This window comes from Ctenocephalides felis, unplaced genomic scaffold, assembly GCF_003426905.1.
Source record: "Ctenocephalides felis isolate EL2017-DRISC unplaced genomic scaffold, ASM342690v1 CF-g0.4_SCAFFOLD_02043, whole genome shotgun sequence".
Taxonomy (NCBI): Eukaryota; Metazoa; Arthropoda; class Insecta; order Siphonaptera; family Pulicidae; genus Ctenocephalides; species Ctenocephalides felis.
Window position 1 is genome coordinate 17,809 of NW_020538197.1, and position 11,189 is coordinate 28,997.

General features: G+C 27.4%; 1 protein-coding gene across 1 annotated transcript; it reads right to left on the bottom strand.

Annotated features, from left to right (window-relative positions):
- Positions 1–9,741: 9,741 nt before the first annotated feature.
- Positions 9,742–10,869, bottom strand: LOC113380296 (acyl-CoA-binding protein homolog). Its single transcript, XM_026619640.1, has 3 exons — positions 10,830–10,869; positions 10,347–10,461; positions 9,742–9,894 (listed from the first exon to the last, which is right to left on the bottom strand). The coding sequence occupies exons 1-3, from the start codon at positions 10,842–10,844 to the stop codon at positions 9,761–9,763; spliced, it is 264 nt and encodes an 87-aa protein (XP_026475425.1). The 5' UTR covers positions 10,845–10,869; the 3' UTR covers positions 9,742–9,760.
- Positions 10,870–11,189: the final 320 nt, after the last annotated feature.

Below are 11,189 nucleotides of genomic sequence, written 5' to 3' on the forward strand. Positions count from 1 at the left end.
TAAGGACAAGGCGTTTTGGGAAGATCCTGGTAAGGTGAAGTACTACTAGATTTTGAGGGAATTGAAGTGCTGGTGGTTGATTGATGAGATTAGAGAATATAGATTTTGGAAGAAGCTTGATTTTTTAATTTTTAAGACGAAAGCTCTTGTATGAAGCATATTTTTGGGTTTAGAGGTGTAAGTTTTTGCACAATTGTGGTAGAAGAAATTATAAATATATAAATTATTTTATACAGTTTTGTAATTAATTTATAGGAGTTTCAATAAAGACTGCTAAAATTGTGTCTGAAAAGCGGGGGTGCTCTACATTTTCAGTTTGCAATAATTTATGTTTAACACACGTTAACCACCGTAAAACTTTCAGAAAAAATTTCACATGGCAATGGTAACTTTAGTAAAAATGTATGAAGACATCTTAACCTTTTCCACTCGCTAATTCCTAAATTAACATGCATTTTTTCGCCGGAGCGGCGGATTCCGAGTGGAAAGGGTTAATATATCAAAGAATTTTTTTGTCCAAAGTTTTGCCTGGAAGATCACTATTTATATATCACATATATATAACTGTTCTAGACATATGTGTCCGACAAAATTTACTACCGTCAGACATATATGACTGACATGGCATTCAACATGTTAAATAGACAACATGCACGTCTTGGAAGGGTAAATGTTAATTATTTCTATAAAATAATGTGAATTAAGTTATTTTAAAATGGTAAACTTTCACATCTGTGGAAAACTGTGAAAATTAAATCTTTACTGCAAATATGTAGTGTAATTTTAAATGCTGTATAATTAAATTAAATAAAATTATTTTTCAATTTATAGCATTAGGCACATTAAATTACTCAAAAACGAGGTCTAATTATTAATAATCTTTTCGATCTTATAATAAAAGGGTAATTAAGTGTAGAAAGTTTTAGCAATTGAAAGTAGGAGAAATGCAGGAACTAAATTTCTTCTTTTAAAATAGTATAAATCAATTTATATAAATATTTATATGTAAATATACACATATATTGTTTTTTTATTAAACTTTAGTTAACATATGCTGTGAACGGATGAATCACAGTATATTTAAAAATAGAATTAGTAAATATGTATACATATTTCAAGTCAATATATCGACTTTAATTAAAATAATTTATTCTAGTTACATATATATACATATATATATATATATATATATATATATATATATATGTATTATGTATGTATGTATATGTAAATATAGAGAATAATTTAAATGTGTTTCTTAACTAAAATCAATTATTTATTCCTTACAAACACATAATATCTCATTAGAGAATTTGCGATTCTGAAATAAATTCAAGCGGAATTTGCAAATGTATGCGAAACATTTGAATTACTCTTCCAGTGTAAATACTAATAAACCGAACAAATATTGTGCACGGGATTTCGGGCATCTGAACTGAAGGGCATATGCAAAATATATACACATACATTCATATACACACACACATATATATATATATATACATACATACATACATATGTTCTACATATACAAATTCTTCAGATACATTCAGTACATCCAATAAAAAGGAAAATATTTTATACAAAATTCATTTTTCTCAAATATTATCTTCAATTATAATTTTGTCTAGAGTAAACTTATTAATATGTAACATATTAAAAAGTAGAGTATTTCAATAAAATTTTTGACAATACCCTTAGTTCTCCTAAACATAGAATTATATACTCACAATCAGCCTATAAAACCGATTGCAATGATTGTGACGCTTGTTATATAGGCGATAGTTTGCAAAACATTCATGAGAGTCGCGCACTCTTTTTTAAACTCTCAAACTCTCTTTTTACTTTACTTTTACTTTTAAACTCAAAAAATATATATTTTCCATTTGGTAACTAGTCAAGTTTAACTTAAAGTAAGTGCCACTTTTATGCAAAACACCTGTTTGAACAAATATCATTTCTGTATACTTTAATAATTGGAAGATAAATATTAAAATGTTGTTGAGAAATATTTAAATAGTGAAGAAGCAGAAAAAACACTTTCACTTTTAAATCAGTAATTTCAAACACAAAACGCTATTGAAAAGATTTAATCAATTATTTTGATTTTAAGCGTTTTCTTTTGTATCTACCTTATATAAACATACATACATGCACACACACATATACATAGGAAATTATTGTTTGTTAACTTATTTTTTTCATTTTAACGAATGGGTGTTATTATTAAAACAAATTTAAATATATATGTATATGTGCATAAAGTGTGAGGTTTTTCATATGCTGATAACGAAGCGAAAATATTTATTAACAATTAGGGCAATTTTATAAATTTATCCAAGGAATATAAGATTAGATGTAGTTCAAAGAATAATAATAGTAGAGAACCGGTGTAGGGATGGGCGAGAGGTTAAATTTATTTTTGAGAGCTATGCATTTTTTATGTATCACAATCGTGAGACTTTTTGATATATATATATATATATATATATATATATATTATATAAAGAAACTTTGAATTACAAACTTTTCTTCGTCTGAAAAGAAATGTATAAAATCACTTTTTTGATAAAGTCTTTTTTAGTGAAAAAGTGTTAGTGAACAATCAATATACAGGTAATTAATTCTGTTTTTTTCAGTAACCTTTTCTTAAAACTATCTAATTTTTAAATATTTTAATATTTTGTTAAATCATCCCCTCATTTATTTCTATCATTTTCATTTGATTATATTGTCATATTTCTGTACATTATTTTTTCTACTATTTTATTAATTTGATGTAAAAAATCCACCATCTTCTGCTTTTCTTAAACATGTTGTTTGCTTAAACCTTATCAAAATTATGTTTCTTGACAGATGTCCTGAAGATGGAACGTACCTAGTTTCGAAACGTCAACAGCAAATAAATAAAAAATTGTTTTTTTTAAAAACTTTTGTTTTTTTATTACTTTTTGGATTCTTTGTTTGAAGCTCTACAATATTATATATATATATATATATATATATATATATGCATATAAGTGTGTGTGTTTGTGTGTATTTCCAATATTTATCCTACTTATTGTTCAGTATTATTTGCGTCAGACATATCAAATATTGCAAAAGCTGCAAAAAAAATTCCAACAAAAAATACCATGTTGACTTCAATTCTTTCCTCCTGATACGTGGTTTTCTATTCAATTCACCTTCATTAGTGCCATTCAGAATCGTTCACCTTTTGCAAGAAGAAAAAGAACAGAATAGATACGGTTTTGCCATTGAACTCTCGACACAGTCGACGGTATCGGTATTGGTTAAAGGTAAATGGTAAAAGGTAGAAGATAGAGAATAAAATAAAAACAAGAGACGATCTGACATTTTCCTTTGCATCAATAGACAGCACACTCTTTTGTATAAAGATATCCAATATTTTGTACAAGCGCAGGTTAATTGTATGTCTGTCTTTTGTGACAGCACATGATTGGATACATGCATTTATTTATTTGTTTGTTCTTCATGCAGTATATGAAAATACAACATGGAAGGGCGCAGAACTACTTGGAGATGAACGTGGGCTTTCTTTTCTGCCTGAAGGAAACTTGATCGAGAAAACAATATCATTGCAGTTAAAATAGTAGGAAACCGACATAGAAGCACAGGAGTAAAAATTGGTCTTACCAACTCTCTTAGAATTGGTAATTAAAGTTTGACCCATCATGGACAAGAGTAGAATACCATTACCATTGGTAAATATCATCTCATTCTCCAAATTTTTGTAAAGTGCTTTAAATGTAAAAAGGGCCTTTCTGTGACCTGTTGGTTAGATGTTGGTTAGAGCTATAGACTTCAAATTAGAGGACTTTGGTTCAATACCAACCTCGAGCAGCCTGATGTCAAGCAACAGTGACATATCTTTTCACTTGAAATTATAGATGGTAACATGTTTCCAAGTGAGAATAGCCCTTTCGCGGCATTGCTGCATCAATAAGAATTTATCATGATTACAAAAACTATAATGATAAATTCTTCACATTGGAATAGAAGATCTATTTGGTTTGCCACCTTTGAAAACCCACTTCTTTTAAGAAGTCTGATCAACAGCTCATAGAATTCATTAAATTCTGATTACTGTTATATATATATATATATATATATACATATAAATTAACAAAAAATCTCTAAGTCGATCAATACAAAAAGCATTCATTGGGAATTTCTTGGTAATATATTCCATAACCTGTATTTCAGTTCATATTTCATACCACTATCATTTTGTTTCATATCTAACATCATATATTAATCGCATATACTTTATCCTCTTTTTCAAAAACTCCATATTCATCAAACTCCTTGTGAAAAAAGAAGTCTGACAAGATCAAACGAGAAAAAAATGCTACAACATTTTCTTTGACTCTGATTAAATGTGTCTCGTGTAGAGAGCACGTTGGGAAACTGGAAAATCGAGGAAAAACTAGGGAAAAGGAGGAAAAACTTACCTAGACGACGTTTATTATATTATATGCTTGTTGCGGAAATTTTTAATGATGCCAAACTTAAAAAAAAGTTATGGTATTGATTTGTTCTTCGATGGGAAAAGTTTTTAATGATGCTACATTTTATGTCAAATCTATATTATCAATAAAATTAATTTTTATACATTTTTATATAGGTAGTTTCTATCAATTTTTTCTCATGTGTTACGAGCCTTAGCAATTACATGAACATCAGGAACCAAGGATCATGTACGGATTCGTGATCAATGTCCAGCATTGCTTAAGATCCAGGAAGATGGACGATAAAAAAGGATTAGCTTGTGATACACAGATTTGTGCTTATTTAATTACAAGGTGAGCATTTGTTTATAAAGTTCTAATAATGTCTTTATTATATATTTTATTACATAACTCACGGAGTAGCTTCAGAAGGGCTTAATAATAAAATTACAATAATACATAATATAATACATAGAAGCCATAAATAAAGATTAGAAAAATTTATATATATATATATATATATATATATATATAAAAGGTGTGTGTACATATATTGATTGAATATGAGAATAGTTCATTTATCTAAATATTTATTTTATCTAAATATTTATGTTTAGATTTTTGGATCAACTGCTAATGTGGAATCTGCTGCAATTTTTCAGAAGTTTTCCAAAAGATCAAAAACTTAGTGATTCAGAAGATATTCCCAAAGAAAATCTGGACTTATATTGTGCATTTTTCAAACAGGTAACAAGTGATAAGGTATCTATTTTATTATTTACCATGTACTACATGCTTTTTTAACTTCCCGAAGAAGTTTGTTTTCATAAAAAAATCTGATTTCCTAATATTATGTTTTTTCGACGTGTCAAACAATTCTAAATCGAATGAGACCAAATTTGGAAAAAGTATATGTGTGTATGTTCGTGTGTGTGTGTGTGTGTGTTTTACTTTATATCGACGTTTTCTCAAAAACGACCGGGCCGATTTAAAAAATTTAAAAGCCATTCGATGTATCTCGATGAGGACTATCGTTTGTCAATTTTGTGCGACGATCGGCTGGCCCATGTCTTTGTAAATTGCGAAAAAAAAATTGTCCACGTTTCAGCCAGCAATTCTGAATCTGAATTCTGAATTATGTAAATTCAAAAATCGTTTATAAGATATTGATTGGGATAAATACTGATTAGTTTTAGGTGAAGATCTACATATTAAATAAGATCTAAATATTATAGCCAAAATTTGTATCAGAAGTCGCTTTTGTGATGTGATAAGTCAAACATTGTCAATTTATTCAATTTTGGTACAATAAACTACAATTTTAGGACATATAAGCACATTTGTTTCTAAATAAACTGTTGAAAATTTGATTTAAATACCTAAATCTTAATTTCGGTTATTTAAGTAAATTATTACACCTTTCTGGAAGTTAATGCAACTTTATTTAAGGCAAAGTGCCACTTTCAACGATTTAATTTTAATTTCGAAGAAAATATAAATCTAATATCTCGAGAGCTAATTTATATATTTACATATCAAATTGTTTCAGAATGTTAATCGTGCCCATTTCTATAATACACTAAAAACTATTTTATGAGTGTAATACAAAAAGTACGAATGTTATCAGAAAAACACAATTTGTTTTTATTAATTTAAATTTAGATATAAATACAATTTTCTGGGTTTCTGATATATGCAGTGCTGTCATCTATAACGAGTCGTTGAAGGAATTGATTGAATCTTTGGAAAGTGGATAACAATATTTATTTATTGTTGCATGAAGAGTGGTCTGGTAATAGAACAAATTTATATATATATATATATATATATATATATATATATATATTAGGGTTTATACTAAAACCGACATTTCAGAAACCGGTTTTCGAATTGTAAATTTCCCAGAAAATCGGTTCTAACCGGTTTTCGAATTTCATATAAAAAATCAATTTTTGCTTGAATTTTCTGTAATAACAAAAAAAAATATCGGCAAATTTAGTGTGATTCAAAGCAATTTTTGACTGAATTTATTTATTGTTCAATTTTATGAATAGTAAACAAATTTATTTTAATTTTAGTTAGTAGAGCTAAGAAATAATAGTTGATCCGGATTAAATAACTTTGAAAATAATTTTTCTTAATTCATTTTTACATTTGAGAATATAAGTATATTTATGATAGTGAAAGAAAAGAGTTCGAATAAATAAAAATAATTAATTTTTAAATAAAAAACTTTTAACTTATAATTAATTTTAAAAAAATTAGTTGCATATTGATACATAATTGTTAATGTCAATTTTAGTTCTAAAAACAAACCCCCGAGTTTATTCTATTCCGAACAATTGTAATTAATTAATTTCAAATATTTAAATATTTTTTAATTTAATGAAATATGATTGCTAAAAGCTGAGCATGCTTATCGATTGTTATTTAAAAGTGTCCTTTGTCTACTCATAAAATTTTCCGAAATAAAAAATACTTTCTCTCTTGCAACCGAACTAAAGTGTGATATAATAATTCTGGAAATTTTGTTTTTTTATTTGTGGCTTCTAGGGCTAAACACTGTTTTTTTTCGTAAAAACTTTTTTTTCGGAGTAGAGCAATTCACTCCTTCAACAAAAAGCCGCTTTGATCTAAATTAATATATACATTAGACAAAAGATAACACAGAAACTTTCTGAGAACTATAATAGTCTAATATGATTCCAAATTTTATCGAACCGATATGATTCCAAGTGTTAAAACGCTAGCTTCCATCTAGTATATTTGTCATTTTCCATTTCTACAGTAAAAACCGATTTTTTCGCTAAAAAACGGTTTTCGAATTTCATAATTTTCGTCAAAAAACTGGTTTTCAAAACCGGTTTTTGAAAACCGACAAACCCTAATATATATATATATATATATATATATAATATATATATATATGCCAATGTTTGGACAATGCCTAATCAAAATCTTCCTCCTGAAGCCCCTTCATTCACTCATTGTGTATTCATATTTGTAATTAGCAACAAGTAACAAACTATATTATTACCCTTGAGATTCGTTGGGGGTGGGGGCCCCCCGTCGGGTGGTAGAAATTTAATAAAGCGACCACCCCCGATATAAATGATACATGTTTTGCTTAAGTTTGTGCTTACTCAAGGTCTTGTTCAAACAATTTAAGGTTGATTGCAAACGAAAGGCCCCTTATTTGTAGTCTGTTAATGCTTTATTAAACATTCCGCGATAATGTTTAGATTAGATTTTAATTGGAATATTGTGAACACTGTTTTGGAAATGATTATATTAAATGGTGTGGGATTATTTATATATTAATCACATCAACTATATAGTTATCATAGAAACAAATTATGTTAGATGGATATTATTTATATGATAAGTAACAATATTTTATGCAGCTGAAATTAAATACTCATGAATATTATATTTATCGTTTATTATTAACATCCCGTAGGGTAGTTATAGTAATCGGCCGAAAATCGTATATGAAAATTTTTGCATTTCTCCGCGTTTTGAAGGTTTCTGAACATTTTGGCATACCTCATAATCAGAGTAAATGGATGTGTGAGTGTGTTTTGTGTCCACATTTTTTTGTTCACATTTTCGGGCGCACGAATCAACCGATTTGAATGGATCAAAAAACATTCGATTCCTATTGATAAAGAGATGTGCTGATTAGTTTTTGGCAAAGGCAAGTCCAGCCGTTACTGAGATAAAGAGCAAAGAGTGCAGAAAATAAAAATCGAGTTTTTAAGAGAACTGAGCATCCGATTTGCATCATCTAAAAAACATTCAGTTTGTAATGATTGGGAGAAGTGGTAATTAGTTTTTGGCAAAGGCAGGACTAGCCATTTAGAAGATACAGAGCTAAATGTACAAAAAATGGCAGGTTTTAAGAGAAATAAGCATCCGATTTGAATGATTCTAAAAATTTTCTGCTTGTGTTGACGAAACAATTGCTTTTAGAAAAAAAAAATATTTCAATTTTTTTTTGTATATCGAAAATGATTCAGATTTCAATTTTAATTCTGGTTAAAGTTCTAAAGCTCACTTATATATTTTAAGTGAATAATTTTAACTTTGTAATTCAGTTTAAATAATTCTTTTATATAATTAATTATATATGTATATATATATATATATATAATTATATATAATATAATTAATTATATATATATATATATAATTAGACTATCTATTTGAAAACATTTAATATTTCTCTAACATTTCGTTACGGTACGGGAAGTTCCAGTAATTTGCCTTAAGGCACGATGCCATACACCCACCACCAAATTTATTATTAAATTTAAGTGCATAAGGGATGAAACCTAATGCCTTAAGTATTCTTATTGGTTCAGGAACGTCCGGTCGAACCAATCAGAGCATTCCAATTGGAAACCAATATCATGTTTTCTATTGTATGGGGACTTTCTTATAAGAATCAAACTGTCATTGATTCAATCATGTGATTTATTTATTTAATATCTGCAATCATATTTTCATATACAATCTATAAAAGTTGTATATTTATTTACACTGAACATTAATATTCAGGATTGAATTCCTCTTTGACAATCTATACCGAGTCTTGTGAATTTATTTTAATTATTGTGACTATAGTTTAATTGTGATATTGGTGCTATTGGTTTTTGTTCGATTACATAAACGTTTGTTTTAGTGACTATTATATTGACTGAATATTCCATTGCTAAATCTTTCTGGGTAAATTCAAAGGTTAGGCTTAGGTGTAGTAATAGTATACTATAGTAAAACGTATACTATAGTAATACGTATTACTATGCAATTTAAATGTAATTAAGATTCGTTCCATTCATGATGCAAAATTCTGATTTATATTCTTCATCATGTGTTTTACAAAAATATATTCATAGTAAATTTTAGTTCAAGTTTGCAATTACATATTTAGAATCTGAATTGATCTAAACAATAATTTAAAGGTATTTAAACATTCGTTTCACTCATAATACAAAATTCTGAATTCTATTCTTCACCATGTCTTTTACAAGTCTATATTCATAGTAAATTTTACTTCAAGTTTGCAATTACATATTTAGAATCTGAATTGATCAAAACAATAATTAGAGAAATGACTTTGTTTCTTCTGAAGAAAACGATTTTATATTTTTTTTTTTGTAAAATTTAGTTTATAAAAAACAGAAGTTTAGATAAAGTGCAATAATTGTTTGAATTAATTATATATTACGATTTTGTGATGATACAAAAATATATTTAATCTATTTATTATTTTTCATTCATTAGAATCATTTGTACTTCTGCTCCAATTCTCCTACTAATGTAACATAGGCTTCTTTGGCAGCCTCTGAACTCATCCCTTTTTTCTCTGACCAGTACTGCCACTTGGCTTTGGCTTTCAGGTCAAACATACCTGGTTTACCTGGAAAAAGATATAAAAATATTATTATTAATTTTGTAACGGAAACGTTTGTTTTCGATTTGCTAATATTATGCTTTTTCTTGATCTTTGAAGTCATACTGAATGGTTTAACATGAATTTTGGGAAAATTATGTGAGTATATATGAGTCAGAGTTTGACTTTTCATCGACTGCACTGATTTGAAAATTTCAAAAGCCATTCGAGGCAACTAGATGGTTACATCTGGTACAATACAAGAGTTTTTCACATTATAGTGCCCTCACTCACAAATTTAATATATTGATTTCTTCAAGGCACAATGACTTACTTTAAATTTACTTATTAATCAAAGCTCTTATTTCAAACTAGAATGTATACAATAACCAATGAGATAAGGTGGAATGAATATTGCTGAATTTGAAACAAACGATGATCTTAATGGAATAATATATGTTAAATTTTCTTTTACTAACTAGTATTATTGTCTCCAACTGTGGCTTGTTTAAACAAAGCGTACAATTCCAGTAATTCTTGATCGGTGGGTCTGCTCGTGAATTTCTTCACACGTTCAGCAGCATCATTGAAACGCTAAAATAATATAAATAAATCAAATTAGACAATAGAATGGATAGAATAAAATATTTCATTAAACAATGTGTGCATGCAATATATTATATAATTTTCAAATTGTTTTTAACATTGTAAAGCACAAGCGCTTATCATTTTACATAAATGATTTCAGATACAAGAATCTAAATTGATCAATAAAATGATAAACATTCAGTATACTTAACTGAATTATATATTGATTTCAAACATTCATTTAGTGTAAATGAAGTATTTTACTAATTTGATCAAATTGATCATTTTTAATTTATCTTTAACCCTAAATCATATCAGTGTATTCGTGTAATTGTGACAAAAGAAATAAACTTATAAATATTGCAAATTCATACCTCGTCGAGTGACATGTTTGTTGGCTTTTTTGTTCAACCTGTAAAAGAAATAAATAAGTAATGTAAGTAATATATATATATATATATATATATATATATATATATATATATATGTTCTATTATTATAGAGTCCGATGACTTTTCAAAATATTAATCAGCAAGTTCCCAAATTATAGAATTATTTAAATACACAATGTGTGTATTCATTATAATTTAAATTTAATTCGAAGATATGCATGCTTAATTGGAAGTTCAAGGTAGATGTTAAAATACTTTGAATTAAGTATGCAAATGCATATTTAATAACAGAAAGGAGGCAATGAAATGATATATGAGAAAACAATGTATATGGAGAAGTGA